At 38.4% G+C, this 18,209-nt stretch overlaps 1 protein-coding gene across 1 annotated transcript in view; it reads right to left on the bottom strand.

Annotated features, from left to right (window-relative positions):
- The window catches only part of LIX1 (limb and CNS expressed 1), a 157,208-nt gene that overhangs the window by 64,959 nt on the left and 74,040 nt on the right, over positions 1 to 18,209 (bottom strand). Inside the window, exon 3 of the mRNA XM_075837082.1 lies at positions 5,465 to 5,605. Coding sequence (XP_075693197.1) covers positions 5,465 to 5,605 — 141 coding nt within the window. The remainder of the gene's footprint in view (positions 1 to 5,464; positions 5,606 to 18,209) is intronic.

The raw sequence follows: 18,209 nt of genomic DNA, 5'->3' as shown, positions 1-18,209 counted from the left end.
AATTCACATCAAAAGACAAAACAACGGGGCACATGTATATACAGTAAAGTAACTTGAATTGTGCACATGTATATATTGTGTTGACAGTTTCTTGTCTTTAAAAATTGTGCAAAACATGACAGATCTGAATGGCTGCCATGTAATACTACATTTCTACTGCACCGGACAGGATGCCCATGGCTTCCCCTGGCTTGCCAGGGATGCCGGGAGCAGGATCTGGAAAGATCAGCTGAGCGCCCCAGGGGCCGCAATTTTAAAAGCATTGTCTCTAAGGAGACAACCATTTTAAAGTGAATGTCAACCGTTGTTGTAATGACATGTTGTAGTGAAACATTTATAATATATATTTATAGCAGTTACAGTTCTATTTTTCTGATACTAAGCTCCAAATCTCCTGCAAAGCCACTAGCAGGAGTTTTGGGGCTTACTGCATGAATTTTTCTTTTTTAGGCCAATGTAGAAACAGTAAGGCGTAGGCTCCTATGGTTCCTTAATGGTGGCGGATTGAAGCCAGAATTGTATCATTTAAAGAGTAACTGTACTTTTAGAAAACTTTTTATATGTCATAGCAACTTTTTTAGAAGTTTTGATTGGTGGGAGTCCGGGTACTTAGACCCCACAATTGAGAGCTCTGCACCTTCAGCTTGGTCAGTGCTCCTTGTTAGGCTGAAGACGTTCTATGTGAGCCATCTTTACGCTGAACAAGGAGAGATGATCACAGTCGAAAGTGCAAAACACTCAACAGACTACTGCACCTTCATTTTAGCGATGGTGGGGGTCTCAGCACCCGGACCCCACAGATCAAAACTACTGATATGTTGACATGGCTTATCAAAATCTTTCTGAAAGTGCAGTTACTCTTTAACACTTACAGTATAGCTATGCAGGGGATTTTAAGGCTCTGTATAATGAAAAACAGACAAAAATTGGACCGAAAGATGATAAGCAGTAGAGAAACTCACTTAAGTCAGTCTGCTATTATAATAAAATAAATCACATTATTTATAAATCAAACAGCAAAACATTCATTCTTCTTGCATATTTCTATTGCAGTTGTTAGAATCAATGTAAATCTTTGTAATCCATCCGCTGATAAATTTCACATGACAACAGTTTATTTATATTAAATGTAAAAAGAAATGATGTCCAATCCATATCCTGCACCTGCATTGTGAGTGACATCTTATATCATTATCTAGCTGTATTTTTTAAAGAAAAAACATAAATGGAAGACTTGAGGTCAAAACCATATTAAAGCAAGGTCCTCTGAGAGAAAACTGGGAAGATTTACAAATTTAGGAGAACGGGAATACTTTAGTGGCATGATTCTGTCTTCAGTTTGTATAGCCTCATCAGTGTTTAGGAGACATTGAGTACTGTTGCTATTTCATGATTAACATCTGAGAGAAAGCAGCAGAATCTGGACGACCTGTTCTGGGGATTAAAAAAAAAATGTCTCTACTTCTAGAAATGTTCTACATCTAAGCGCAGCAACTGATGTGGTTATGTGAGGCTGTTAGCCTACGCTAGTTAAATACTTGGAAAGAGCTTTTCACAGTTCTCTGATGACTAAATTAGAAGTTTTCAGAAACCTCAAGTATGCAGATGCAATGTTTGTTTTTTATATATTCACAATTTTAAGGGGTGTTTTCATATTTAAATTATGACATTTATGGGAATAAAGATGGGAAATTTGCCCCTTACCAAACCTGTGTTCTCACAGTCGCAGCGGTTGCATTAGAAATGCACCTACTGAAGGAGAACCACAGATGTCGCGGCTCCCAAAGCTTGCAGCCACCACCAATCTAAATGTTGATTGTATAGCAGTATTTTTTAGACATGCTATAGCACTGTTATTAGATTACTTTATGTACTGAGCTGTTATTTGGCCACTGTATTATTTGATCACTGTATGTGGTATTATGTGGCACTGCTACTTGGGTGTTGTATATTATTTATAGTCTTATACTATGTTATTTTTGCATTGTTTGCTAGTGGCTTCACTGTGTAGTATTGCTGTTTAAGCAACTGTATGTAAATCCTTTTTGACCAATGTATAGCACCAGTGGCAGAACTACCACTATAGCAGTCAAAGCGGCTGATACGGGGCCGACGGCATGAGGGGGCTGGTGCCGCCCCGCGCATAACATTTATAGGCCAGGCGGCATGAGCCTCCTGATGCCCGGTGGTGTCTCCAGCACCAGGCATCTGGGGGGGGGGGGGGGCCCATAGTGCTAGTGACTGCCACCTTCAAATGTATCTGCATCCTCAGGACTCAGATACAATTGAATACTATGGCGGAGCAGCTCCCTGCTCCATCATTCGCTACGCTACAGGCCACATTAGGCCTGCAGCCTATAAGAAGCTGGGACGCGATTCCTGCACAGGCTAGCGTGATGATGACACTGGATCATGCTGGTCTACGCAAGGGTCCTGTCTCGGCATTTAATAGGCTGCAAGACTAACATGGCAGAGGAGGCTGTGGAGCAGCTCATTCGTCGCAGGAATCGGGCTAGATGAGTACAATATTTTTTAAGTTTGTGGAGCTGTGTGTCACTATCTACATGAGGGGCTGTGTGTGGCACTATCTACAAGGGGGGCTGTGTGTGGCGCTATCTACAGGGGGCTGTGTGTGGCACTATCTATAGGGGGCTGTGTGTGACACTATCTACAGGAGGACTGTGTGTGGCACCATATAGGGGGGGGGTGAACGACTATGAACAGGGGGTGTGGGGCACTCTCTAGAGGGGAGAAGGGGTAGATGATCTACCCCATGCACCCCCTATTTTATGAGATCCCATTAATATAGATCTACAAAAGATCTCTGAAAATAGGGAGGGAGGGGGTGCCCTGGGGGGATGCATGCAGGGATAGTTGTAACATAATAAAAGAGGCTATACCCGCCCCTCCCCTCTACACTTTAAAAATTAGCAAGTACAGATGGAAACAAGTCCTTCCTGTCCGGTGCTTTGACTTTCGGGTTAGTTTTTTTAAATTAACTATTATAACTATGAAATTATCATAATTAAGTGCTAACAATATTTAAAATATCAGTGCTTAACTGTTAGAATTTTCATAACTTTGTAACTAAAGGTTAATAAGAGTACACTTGGCAGCATAGCTGTATTTTTACATTGCGTACAGAACTGATATATGTTCATTTTCAGGAGGGCAAGGGTTGTGCGGGTGGGGAGGCGTTAGTTGTGGAGGAGGGGTCAGTCAAAAGTCTGATATGGGGCCCAGTCTTTCCTAGTTACGCCCCTGTATAGCATTGTCATTTCGGCACCATACTGACAATATTACCTTATGAGGGGAGGGGGCCAACATAAGGCCAGCCCTGTATTTGAAATTGTTCTAAAAGTTCCACTATTGATCACATGTACTTTCTAATTTGATGGTGGATTACACATTAAAATTATTTTACTACCATTGATATAACAATTATGAATAACAGTAATTATTTATTTCTTGGATAGGTAATAATTACTGTAATGTCTATGGATAACTTCATGTGTAGAAAATGAGGCAAATGCATCCAGACTTCAGAGTAAATTAATTTAATTCGACAAGTAATTATACAAGGTTTTAGCTCAACCTGGAACCTTCACAAGCTTGTATCCTATTGTACCTATTTTGGTTTTCCAAATTTCTAAAGGGGTTTTCCAGGATTTTTAAATCTAGTAATTTGAGCTCTAAATTGTAAAATAAACTTTGACATATACTTTTCTGATCGATTCTTTTTCTGTCCCCCACTGCCTCAAACTTCCCTTCAGGGCGCACAGAGAGACAACAGGAGCAGCAGGGGATGCGGGGGTCCGGAGCAGAATTGGCACACGTCCCCTTTATTGTTTACCCAGTCACAGCACCATATATTTGGTTGTGGCTGTGTCTGCTGCTTGCTTCCATTCCCTTGAATTGGACTGAGCTGCAGTGAAATGCAGTACCAGACAAAGCCACAACCAAATATAAGGTTTGGTGCTTGGGTAAACAATGAAGAAGATGAGGCATTCACTGCAGCGCTGCAACTAGGTTTTTTTAGCTGATCGGCAGAGGTGCTATGAGTCAATCAGATACTGATGGCCTATCCTGAACTGATGTTTAGAGCTTTTTTGTGTCTGGAGACTGTGGAAAATTAGATCTGACATGTTTTTTTCAGTTATTGTTGGATGCAGTCGTTGACAGTATTTGAAAAGTCGTTCATGCCAATCGACAAATCTGCTTCCCATCAATAAAAGCCCAGATCAGGCCACAGATCAAGGCCAGAGATTAAACGTTGATTTGTCGTTTGAACTTATAGCACTGTCATCCTGAAGGACAATCTTCAGAGACCTTCACAAGCCTTGTGAACGACAAGAAAATGGCTGTCTAAATCCCTAGTGTATGGCTATCTTTAGTCAACATAATTTTCGGGTGTACAAAAAGAGCGATAAAAACCTGTGATTCAAATGTAATATTACCCCTCTATAAATCCCTTGTAACATCACATCTAGAATATGGAATTCCGTTTTGGGCCCCACATTGTAAAAATGACATAGGAGAACTGGAAAGGGTTCAAAGGTGGGCAACTAGATTATTAAATGGGATGGGAGGTGTCGCTTACAATGAAAGGCTAGAAAAATTGGGCTTGTTAGGCTTGGAAAAATACGTGATCTTATTAATATGTATAAGTATATGTGTGGTCAATACGGAGTACTAGAACATGATTTGTTCCTTCCAAGGACTCTACAAAGGACAAGGGGACATCCATTGCGTGTGGAAGAAAGACGTTTCAGACATCAATATAGAAAAGGGTTCTTTACAGTTAGAGTGGTTAAGCTAAGGAATGCCCTACACCAAGAGATAGTGATGGTAGATGCTATGTCAGCATTTAAAGAAAGGCTAGATGCCTATTTATTTACGAATGGCGATGAGGATTACAATTAATCTAGCAATGAATGACATGTAATTTATTGAGAACGGTTGAACTTGATGGACCTGTGTCTTTTTTTCAACCTAGGTAACTATGTAATTGTAGATATTGTCGCATGACTAATGTTTAATATACTGCTATCCCGTAAGTTGACATCTTGTGCCAAAATGTTACTAGAGCGGCTTCAGAAAAAAGCAATCGTGTATGAGTCTCTATTTCAGTTCTTACATTCTTAGTTTTTTGAGTAAATGGTTTGCATGGTTGTCGGTAATATGGTGATGATACTTGATGCCACTTTTCACATTTCTTGTTATATACTTAATATTTAAAAATGTCAATATTTTGGAATAAAATGAATTACAGATGTAGCAGACCTGCTTATTTTTTGGCACTTCTTACTGTTATATAGCTGAACTTTTGCATAATATTTACCTAGAGAGTTATTGTCATACAGCCCTAAGGAGTTAGATGACAAATTTATCTGTGATACATCTGTATTTATTGTTTGCCATGCTTTTAGTGACTATACAGGTATGCCGCTGGCTTTAAACTTACACTTGTGGAAGCCACCGCTTCTTCAACACTTTTCATGATGAATTCGTGTGTGATTCTCCGGGTGGGTAATTCATTGTAGAGGGAGTTGATTAAAGCAACCTTAGCTGCATCTCGTCGTGCTTCTGCTCTACTTGTGCAGCACTGAGGAAATGATAAAACACACAACAGATTAACATTACAGTGTATAGTATTAAGGTACATATGAGTTACATATTTAAAGTACATTGTGACGTAAGATATGGGCCCTTTAAACATGGGCATCATACAGTGTTAAACTAATGTTGGGTAAGATCCCCATTATACAGCTCCCAGAACTAGAGTTTAGAGGGTTTTATACTGTGTCTGACATCCAGCTGAAATGGACATTTGGGAGGAGCACTGTGAGAGAGCGATGTTTGTTAGATGCTCTCAGCCAATCAGCATTGGTAATAAATATAAATAGCTAATAGCAACTGAGACATAACCAGCAGCTAGTGGGGGTCTAAATTAGACACTGCGGGGTTACACTGTTTGTGAGACATGGGAGATATCTACATTAGCATTGATTATTGATTGGCTTGTTCAACTTTGGACATATTCCCACACTATGGTCGCTTGACCAGATTGCAAGTCAAAGAACGAAGCTGAAGTGTACTGAAACAACTTTCAGGTGACTTAAGAATAAGCTGTTGTGTGTGTACATGAAGAATGACACTATATCTGACCATTATATGACTTGTATTCTTCATTAATCACCGGTTTTCTCCTCTGAAGGTTCTATTTCTAATTGTTAGTTTTGCCTGAATTCAGCTTCAGTGAGCGGAGACTAGCTGCTATGATATCTCCCATAAACTGCCCACACAGAGAAAAGAGGAGATCCTGCTGCTGATCTATCTCTCTAACACACACATCAGCATCTCTGTGTGTCTGTGCCTGCTTCTATCTGCAGCTGCTCCATTCTCCTTCTTCCCTTCCCCTCCCCATAGACTTCTGTGGGCAGCACCTGTAACCTGATCTCTCATTGAGTTGATAATTTGGCTTTATTTCTTCCTTACTGAATATGGATTTTACCAGTGAATTGAGAGTGAGTGATCAGTGCAGAAGGAAGGGGGAGGAGGAGAGGAGTCTGATAACGGGAGAAAGAGGCATTTTTTTTGTGTTAACCTTTATTACAAAGTTTCTTATTACCGCTTGTATTATTAATTTTTTATGGAAAAATTTAGACAATGGTTACACTTTAAAGATCAATGTAACACTTAATACAGTAAGTCCCTATGTATATTACTGTAGTTTTCATCTGTAATTACGGAATCCGTAATAACGGATAAAATTGTAGACCCATTCATTTCTATAGGCCAGGGGGACCTTTCTAGAAATATAAAAGAACGTTAAAAAAACAATGCAAACATAAAGTAGACATATGGGGGATGTTAAGTAGTAACTATTTTGTGTGGTATAACTATCTGTTTTACAAGTAGATAGATTTAAATTTCGAAAAATGATAATTTTTGCTAACTTTCTCTAATGTTTTCCACAAATAAATATTGTATTTATCGACCAAATTTTTTCACTAACATAAAGTACAATATGTCACGAGAAAACAATCTCAGAATCGCTTGGATAGGTAAAAGCATTCCGGAGTTATTACCACATAAAGTGACACATGTCCAATTTGCAAAAATCATCTGTGTCCACAAGGCCAAAACAGGCTGCGTCCTAAAGGGGTTAAAAAAGGCTTGCATACATGACTAAGATATGCGAATGACGTATTCCTTTTATGGAGGGGTACTTAAAGTAAGCTGCAGGACTTCCTCAGTTATCTAAACAGGTGTCACTACACCATAAAGTTTTCTTTGGAGTTGGATGTCAGAAGTATACATTATTTAGGCTATGAAGTTGATAAAATCTGAACAGAACTTTGAGACTACATTATTCTGTAAACCAACTGACAAGCATATTTTATTGCGATATGATAGTTTTCACGCACTCCACACATTTTAACAGTATTCCAAGGTGTTAAATTAGGGCCAGGAGGATCTCGAGTACTCCTGAGTACTTTGAAAAGAATAAAAATATATTGAAGTTTTGTGAGGGGATACCCTAAAAACATGATTATGAGGGAAGGTAAGAAAATTAGAGAGGACGGTGTCGTCTTCAGATGTCAGAGATCACAGCAGGAAGAGCAGACAGACTATTCAGAATTCCCAAGAGAGGTACGTTTGCCTGTCTTAACTGTCAGAACTGTAATGGTGTTATAAAAGGAGACCACATTTACCATCCAACCAAAAGTAATAGAATCCCTGTTCGAGGATTTTATACCTGTTATTCAAATAATTAAATTGACTGATTAAAAATCCTGTGCATTTCTGCGTATGTCGGACAAACCACTAGGGCAATAAAGTTACAATTAAATGAGAATAATCCGAACATATGAATTTAGTTTGAATAAAATAGAAAAGGAGGGGGCACGGATACAAGTGAGGTACAGTGAAAAGAGAGACAGAAAGATCAGCACAATTTCAGGGAAACATCGGCAGCCAGACATTTTGTCGATAGACGACAATACGTAAGTAAATTTACACTAGCAAATATTAAAAGCAGGTGAAGGAGCAGGAAAATTAGTTTAGGAACTGCATGAAAGGGAGATGTACTAGATTACTAAATTATGTGTGATGCAGCTCAGTGGTCTATAAAAAGCATGTAGCTTTAAGACTGTATTGGATTAAATAGTGTAAGGTGTTGGTGTGTGGATAGACAGATTGGCGTTCTATTTTCTAGATTTTAATTACAGCACCTTAATCAAGAAGTTAGAAAATTAGCATTATTTTCATATATATATATATATATATATATATATATATATATATATATATATATATATATATATATATATATATACAGTGGAGGAAATAAGTATTTGATCCCTAGCTGATTTTGTAAGTTTGCCCACTGTCAAAGTCATGAACAGTCTAGAATTTTTAGGCTAGGTTAATTTTACCAGTGAGAGATAGATTATATAAAAATAAAAAAAAGAAAATCACATGGTCAAAATTATATATATATATATATATATATATATATATATATATATATATATATATATTGTGCACAGAGAAATAAGTATTTGATCCCCTACCAACCATTAAGAGATCAGCCTCCTCCAGACCAGTTACACGCTCCAAATCAACTTGGTGCCTGCATTAAAGACAGCTGTCTTAAATGGTCACCTGTATAAAAGACTCCTGTCCAAAAGACTCAATTAATCAGTCTGACTCTAACCTCTACAACATGGGCAAGACCAAAGAGCTTTCTAAGGATGTCAGGGACAAGATCATAGACCTGCACAAGGCTGGAATGGGCTACAAAACCATAAGTAAGACGCTGGGTGAGAAGGAGACAACGGTTGGTGCAATAGTAAGAAAATGGAAGACATACAAAATGACTGTCAATCGACATCGATCTGGGGCTCCAGGCAAAATCTCACCTCGTGGGGTATCCTTGATCCTGAGGAAGGTGAGAGCTCAGCCGAAAACTACACGGGGAGAACTTGTTAATGATCTCAAGGCAGCTGGGACCACAGTCACAAAGAAAACCATTGGTAACACATTACGCCGTAATGGATTAAAATCCTGCAGTACCCGCAAGGTCCCCCTGCTCAAGAAGGCACATGTACAGGCCCGTCTGAAGTTTGCAAATGAACATCTGGATGATTCTGAGAGTGATTGGGAGAAGGTGCTGTGGTCAGATGAGACTAAAATTGAGCTCTTTGGCATTAACTCAACTCGCCGTTTTTGGAGGAAGAGAAATGCTGCCTATGACCCAAAGAACACCGTCCCCACTGTCAAGCATGGAGGTGGAAACATTATGTTTTGGGGGTGTTTCTCTGCTAAGGGCACAGGACTACTTTACCGCATCAATGGGAGAATGGATGGAGCCATGTACCGTCAAATCCTGAGTGACAACCTCCTTCCCTCCACCAGGACATTAAAAATGGCTCGTGGCTGGGTCTTCCAGCATGACAATGACCCGAAACATACAGCCAAGGCAACAAAGGAGTGGCTCAAAAAGAAGCACATTAAGGTCATGGAGTGGCCTAGCCAGTCTCCAGACCTTAATCCCATCGAAAACTTATGGAGGGAGCTGAAGATCCGAGTTGCCAAGCGACAGCCTCGAAATCTTAATGATTTACAGATGATCTGCAAAGAGGAGTGGGCCAAAATTCCATCTAACGTGTGCAAACCTCATCATCAACTACTAAAAATGTCTGACTGCTGTGCTTGCCAACAAGGGTTTTGCCACCAAGTACTAAGTCTTGTTTGCCAAAGGGATCAAATACTTATTTCTCTGTGAACAATGCAAATAAATATATATAATTTTGACAATGTGATTTTTTTTTTTTTTTTTTATATAATCTATCTCTCACTGGTAAAATTAACCTAGCCTAAAAATTCTAGACTGCTTATGTCTTTGACAGTGGGCAAACTTACAAAATCAGCAAGGGATCAAATACTTATTTCCTTCACTGTGTATATATATATATATATATATATATATATATATATATATATATATATATTTATTTAATATTTATTTATTTTTTAAATAACATACATATTTTTGGATTTTATAAAGATTGTTGATCTAACTACAGTATACACTGTATCATTGTGTTTCTATGTCATTGAAAATGTATATTTGGTGATGTGATCACCGGTTGTTGTATTTATACCTGACCTTTACTTTACGCACTTGTGATTGAGGATGGGGGCATGACGCCTGAAATGTTGCATGGTGGTGCTGTGTTAAAATCCATTAGCGTTCTCTGCCCATAAAGCGAAATGAATAAAAATATGTAGACAATATCCTTTCATCCGTCACCCCTAGACTCCCATGTTGAAAAAAATGTAAGTTTAACGTATGTGATATTTTACTGGATGGCTGCGGCGGATGCCATTCATCGCACATAGTCTCTAACATTGCACATATACATTTTTTTACTGGATTATCAAGATTTTATTGAATTGGTATCATGACAAATTGTATAACTTTAAGACCATGTAAACATTTGAGCACATTTTTTGACAACTTTTAGAGGCTTTTAGACAACTTTTTAATTGGCTTTTAATAAAAAATAACTTTTTTACTTTTTGAGATACAGCTTCTGTGTATCCTGGATACATAGAAGCTGTATTTTGTGCTAAAACCCGAATCTGTCAAGTCAGCGGTACTGACTGCTTCAGTGACAGCTGGTCCTCCATGTCTCTGACACACAGGTTCCACCTGCTATCGATCACATCTAAGCCATGAACTTACATATGATCGATAACAGGTGGATACTGCATGTCAGAGACACGGAAGTCCCGCTGTCCCCAAAGCCGTCAGTCTCACTGATATGACGGATTCGGGTTTCAGCGAAGGATCCAGGATACATAGGAGCTGTATCTCAAAAAGTAAAAATAAAATATTAATAAAAAAAAATTAAAAAGTTGTCTAAAATCCTCTAATACGTTGTTTTAGAAAAAAAAAGTTTGCTCAATGGTTTACATAGCCTTTAATACAACTCAAGCAAAGTTATTAGTGGTGACATCTGAACATTTAAGAATATGAAAGAAGAACGTGTGTGCCCCATATTTTATACTATTAAACCCATTTCCACCTTGACTTCCTTTTTGCTTGCTTAGAACTTGTTCTGCTCATTCTCTCTCCACCATTTCTGCTCTGAATCCATGTTATAGATCTTTTCCCTGACTCCTCTTGATATCAGAATAAAAGGTAGATTCCTGATATTTTTCAATATTATTCTTTTCAGATCTGTAATTTTTCCATCTGTTGACACATGATACTAATCATCATATATAATAACTTGACCCAAGTCCTGAACTCAGCATGTAGATTTTCTAACCTGGGCTGTTCTTTTTTTTTTTCCATCTCTTGTCCTTTGATCCGGTGGTAAACTATGATTTTCTATTCTTTTGCTGAGTAGGACATGTGTCATGTTGATGGATTTATTTGATACATATTGATCTGGTTTATAATATTGGACATATTACTTTCATGAAAACCATTCTTGAAGTTTCTTTCCCAAACAAATATTATTTAAGGATGACTCTAATATTATACTAGCTGGCAGATAACCAGATACATTACTTTCTATTTAAAGTAGAAAACAAATGTGCCTAGAAATGTACATTAACCCCACTTCAAAGTTCAGTCATAGTATAGGTAATCTAATTAAATATGACATATTGAGACAAAAAATGATATCTTAATGTAAAGGGAAGTATTATATATATATATATATATATATATATATATATATATATATATGTGTGTGTGTGTGTGTTTGTGTGTGTGTTTGTGTGTGTGTGTGTATATACATGTATCTATTGTCCCATCAGACAAGGGTGTGTATTTACACATATGCACATGGGAAAATTCCCCAAGCAAAGCAAGACAAGATAATATTGAATCAGCAATTGTCTTGCCTTGTTTGCTATGGGAAAGACAAGGGGATCTGCTTTAATTCTCTTGCCTCCCACCCTCCGGGGGGGGGGGGGGGACCCATAAACAGTGGACACATACTGTGATGCATTCCCACGTCACAGAATGTTCCCACGGCCTGCCCCCTCCCCTGCACATGCATGAGTTTGGCACAGTGATGTCATAGAGAAGAGCACGGAGAAGGTTTAATTAATCCAGAGTCCTACACTTCTCTCTCTCTCTTTCCTGCTCCCACCACCAAGTGAGGGCCTCCTGCTCTCTCTCTTCTTGGACCTCTCCCAACATCAACAAACCTCCTTACTCCTGCTTCCCCCAAAGACCCCTGCTTCTGGACCCTCACCGCTACACCAACAATATATGCCTAATTATTCTCCCCCTCTCCAGTAGCTGCACTTAGCCCTTTCTCCCCCTATACAACAAGCATTTAGCCTACTTAAACCTTTCTCCCCTATACAACGAGCATTTCCCCAAGTTAACTCTTAAACCTCCCCTAGCCCTGCAACATTATATTTAACCCCTACTACCTGCACATTCCTTTGGTTAACCCTTTACTGCACTACCTGCACATCCCCATGTAACCTTTTAGCTCCCCTAGCCTGCACATTGGTAAACCCTTGCACTACCTGCAATTTAACCCTTTACGTACGCTAGCCTACACATTTCCCCTGGTATTTAACCCTGCACTTCCCCCGGACAAACCTCTCTACTTATCCCAACCATACAAAAGCGAACCCATTAGTAACAGATACTTTTAGAAGTGTGATGCTCAGGTCTGGGAATGTTGCTGCAAGCACTAGTTCAGTTGTCAGATGGAGGCTGCTAGGGTATGCTGGGTGTTGTAGTGCTGCGATAGCTGGAGAGCCACAGGTTAGAGACCACTGCTCTTGTCATTTACTGGCCCTATGGCAGTACCACCTGTGAACACAGATCTGGGCATCAACCTAGAAAAATTTAAATATAGTCTTAAGATAAAATATGTACTATTTCTCATGACTATTTTATAAACTTGTGGACTCAAAACTAGACAAAGAAGCTTGTTTTTAACATAAGCCACCTGGTGTTTTTGTCAGTGTGAGATATTATTTGATTTCATAGAGACATTTTGGCAAAATCAACAATATTCTGCAATCTGTAATATGAGCCGAGTAATTATATATACTCATTTGTTATCATTTTGCCTATGGTGCAGTTGAAAACCACAAATTAATTTTAAGGTCTCTGCTTTTATAAACCACTTTGTCTTACACAGTAGCAGTAGGAGACAGTTGTTTTGTTTCCGAGCCGTTCGTCGAAAAGTCCTGGGATTTCAGCTGTATGGATTGTTTGGTTTAAATCATCACAAGAATCTTTCTCCGAGTCCTGCTGTGCTGCCTTGTGAAATACTGTCACTATTCATGATAAAACAAGCAAACAGCAGCAATACTATTATATGGGGAATACTACTAGACTTTATACCACATACAGCAACGCTGTGTTCAGAAATCTCACTCCATAACATAAAAAGCAGAAAGATCATTTGTTTGAAGTTATCAAAATGCAGTCTTTAAAAAAATATATATATTTAGCATTCTTCTTCTTTTAAAAAGGGTAATTTATATAGCATTTGGTACAAAGAATCGGACAAAAAAATCAGCAAAATACAGGCTGGGTGAGCTCCTACAGGAGTTTACCAGCCTCCATATCCTAATCTAATCATTATTCCAGCAAGGGTGAATAGTACATATTAAAATGTAGAATTTAGTGTTTATTAGTTAAAATCCATCAAGGACCGGACAGATACAACATACATATAAATCCTTTCTGGGTACATGAAACACCAAATCAAAATTAAACAATGACACCTAACCCAATGATAGGTGGTAAAAAGGTGCTATTATCTGTACTTAATTCTTGTTAGAATAATGTATTAGTCTTACCATGTCCATTGTATAGCTTTGTACTTTGGGGTAGCAATGTGTTCAGGTCTTTACTCAATGGTGACATGTCCTCTGTCCCTATTTTACCCTGGTATAGACCTGAAATACCCTGAAATATACAGAGAACCTGCTCCGACAAGTGCGACCCTCTCTAGAACCTGCCCCAAACTAATGCATATGATGGGCTTGATTAGGGCGAGCAAGTTAGGCAGGTTCCAGATTCGATCGCCCTTGTCAGTGTAGTTTTTCTGTATAGGCCCAGATAAATTTAATTTCAAACCAGGGTGAAATAGGGTAAAAAAATGGAAGACTTTACTACCCAAAAGTCAAAATCTGTAGTGCGCACATGGTAAAACTCTTCCCTTATTCATACAAGAATCAAGTACAGCTAACAGCACCTTTTTACCTTTGGCCAACTATCATTGGGTTACGTGTCATTGTTTAATTTTGATTTGGTATTTCATAACCAGGTAAGATTTATATGTATGTTGTGTATCTCTGGTCCTTGTTTGATTTTAACTGATAAACATTAGATGCTAAATTGTAATGTTTACTCACTCGCTGGAATAGGTACCAAGAATGGGACAAGAGTGGAAGATGTCTTTATTTTTTTATTCATCGAACACACAACGTTTCGACTACATTATTAGCCTTTTGAAAAGCAAAATCTGTACAGTTTAGAACATCTCTATAAAATACGTTTTAGATTAGAATTTCTAATAGCACATTTAGGACAATTAGAGGTGTTCTGCCTGAGGATCATATAAAAAAAACTGGGATAGCGAGCTACAAGCAAATTTTTAGATATCATACTACTAGATTATAGCTCCATCTGTATTATAGATGCCTTTGCTGTACCTACGCATGCCTCTAATACGGAGGCATACAGAGGTTTTTCCTGCCAGAGTCTGTATGAATCCATATTTTTGGATGGTTTTACTCCCTTAGAAATAGTAGCACCTAGTAGTACAAAACGATATAGGAGCCTCTTCGTCATGTGAATCAGTTCTAAGTATATCCAACTATTAATGGAAAATAGACCCTATATCTTGTTCCCCTTTCAATGGGGATTCCTGGGCCTTGCCATTGGATGAAGTCAATGTCAAAATTGATTAATTAAATAAATTTCAATTTATCTTTCATTTGTCTCCTGAGCCCACTACAACATGTAATTAATCACAAAATTAGTCAATTCCGTTGCTAAACTAGGAAATAGCAGTAAGAGTTGCTATTATATATCTTCTTCCTAAAATCCTTTTTTCCATGGTGTTCTCAAGTTGGCAATAAGAACTGGCATTGCTAGGGAACGTTTGCAAAGCCAAAATTCAGCAATAACAATAAAGTACATGCCTAATATTTTGTGGGTCCCACTAGTGCCACCAAAACAATTCTGACCTGTCAATATCCACAAGACTTCTGAAGGTGTGGTATCTGGTTACAAGGTGAGGCCTCCGCGGATCGGACTTGTTTTTCCAACACATTCTACAGATGCTCGATTGGATAGAGATCTGAGGCAATGTCAACGCCTCAAACTTTTTGTATTGTTCTCCAAATCATTCCTGAACTATTTTTGCAGTGTGGCAGGTCATATTATCCTGCTAAAGAGGCCCCATCTATTCGGAAACAGCATTGCCATAGGTTGGATGCGTCAAGGTAACATCCACACGAATGCTAGGATCCAAGGTTTCCCAGCAGAACATAGCCCAGAGCATCACACTGCCTTCCCCAACTTGCCTTCTTCCCATAGTGCATCCTGGTACCATCTGTTCCCAAGATAAGTGATCCAAATGCACACACACTTGGTCGTCCACATGATGTAAAAGAAAACCGGATTCATCAGACTAGGCCATCTTCTTCCATTGCTCCATGGTCCAGTTCTGATGGTAAAGTGCCCCATAGGCACTCTGACTGTTCTGCTGCCACACAGCCCCAAATGCAGCAAGCTGTGATGAAAAAAGAAAAAGATGCAAAAGAAAGTGCGATTTAACAGACCAGGCTATCTTCTTCCATTGCTCCATGGTCCATGCAGGCTCTTTCAGTGGTAGACAGGGGTCAGCATTGACACTCCAAACAGACTGCGGCTATGCTGCCCCATACACAGCAATGCACTTAGTTCTGACACCTTTCTATCATATCCAGCATTAACTTTTTCAGCACAGTAGCTCTGTGAGATCAGATCAAACGGGCTAGCCTTCGCTCCCCAGTTGCATTAATGAGCCTTGGACATCCATGACCCTGTCGCCGATTCATGAGTTGTCCCCTTTTGACTGTTTACTTGCTGCCTAATATATACCACCCCTTGACTGGTGCCATGGTAATGAAATAATCAATCTTATTTACTTCTCCTGTCAGTGGTTTTAATGTTGTGCCGCAAAAGTGTATATCCTACTCGATAAGCATCAGCAAAAACTTTAGGGGACTTTTTTGTTTCTTTTTTTTTCTAAGTAATCCTTAAAGCGTAACTAAACGTTCGACAAACTTCTGACATGTCATAGTGACATGTCAGAAGTTTTGATTGGTGGGGGTCTGAGCATGGAGACCCCTACCAATCGCTAAAATGAATCAGTAGAAGTGCTCGTGTGAGCACTCTGTCGCTTCGTTTCTGTTCAGCTTTTTCCAGAAAGCCGATGTATCGGCGTACAGGCTCATAGACTTTCTATTGACCCTGTACTCCGATTCATTGATTTCTGGAAAAGACTGAACAGAAACTAAGCTGCTGAGCGCTCACACGAGCGCTTCTGCCACTTCATTTTAGTGATTGTTGGGGGTCTCAGTGCTCGGACCCCCACCAATCAAAACTTCTGACATGTCACTATGACATGTCAGAAGTTTGTCCAACGTTTAGTTACACTTTAACACCTTAGTTAGACATGAATAATATTATCAATGTATCAATGAGTATCTTGTTTTCTATTTATTTAGAAACAGAGGAAAAATTCCATAAGATAAGTAAATTCTTGAAACGTCAAGACAACTGTTATTAACAGTAACTAAGAAATGGGGACATTAGAATTAGCATTGTCTGTGATCTTAATATTAAATATGCTAGACACTACATATAAATGCAAAGATGTTTCAGCCTTGTTCCCACTTGAAATTTGTCTATACCTTTTACTTAATGTGTCTGCTTATACAATCAGAAAGATTTATTGGTCAGGATTCAGGAAGCTTGTACTATAATATTTTAGAAACGTAGTCAGTGTTCGTGAGTGTACAGCCAATACATAATGCCTCCCTAGGCGAGCAAGTGCTACATAAAATACAAGATACAACATTGACAATTTCTTTCAACGGGTACAGCCGGATACGTTTGTGAAAATGTCACAATAAAATATGATCAGCATTTTTTGGTTGAGAACAAACTGTGTTTTTTAAAGATGACTCCTAGTTCATTAGAATTTGAAGAGTTACAAAATCAAAAACAAAAAATTGTTGAATACAATTTATACACAGTATCACCTGTAGGCAACTGTGCATATAAAATGCCTTCTACTTTAGACACCTTCAATCAATATTTTGCCACCTGCAGCAATGTTCTCTTACGTCAAAAAAGTTAACCTGAAATTTCCACACTGTGGTACATAATACTGCCATACAGTGCCTAAATAATAATCTTATACATTGCACATCATAGTGCTACACTATGCCCAAATCATGTCACCATACAATATTTACATAATACCAGAATATGTACTTAAATCATATATATAGTGTGGCACAGCATAATAGTGCCATACAGGTGATGACAGAGCCTCTTTAGGCTAAAACTGGGCTTACTTGAAAATACTTATCTATTTCACTATATAATATTTGAACAAAACTTTAAATCTAGTACTTTTTATATTTGGCTATTTTTCTTATTATGTACTTTATATTTTAAAAAAATTTCTACATTAATGGCTGCAGCGGCCCTAGAGTAGACAACTGCTTCCTTTTCAATGCTCTTGGAGCTCCAAATCCCCATCATATTATGTTAACCAATAGGGCTGTAAATTTTCAAAATTTATACTGTGTGTCATTTGTTTAATACCACACAAAATATGCAACATGAAACTAAATAAAGTAATTTCTAATATTCATGGAAGCAAACCAGGATATTTATGAGACGTCTGAAGAGGTATAACACTGATAATATACATATAGGACAAAAGATCATCCCAAATAAAATTTAAAAAAAGGAAGAAAATATAAGAAAGTCCCCAGTGTTATTAAAAGTAAAAACATCTGTTGAAACCATAAAGCATTGAGTGGCTGAGTTCAGGAAGAGGGGAGCCAAATGTCAGATCAGTTGGGGCTAACATAGGTCTTACTGTGGGAAATGGAAATTGTTGTACAGTTTCATGACCATA

Source organism: Rhinoderma darwinii, chromosome 1 (genome assembly GCF_050947455.1).
Source record: "Rhinoderma darwinii isolate aRhiDar2 chromosome 1, aRhiDar2.hap1, whole genome shotgun sequence".
NCBI lineage: Eukaryota > Metazoa > Chordata > Amphibia > Anura > Rhinodermatidae > Rhinoderma > Rhinoderma darwinii.
The sequence above is the reverse complement of the archived record's forward strand: the minus strand, read 5'-3'. Positions and strand labels throughout refer to the sequence as shown.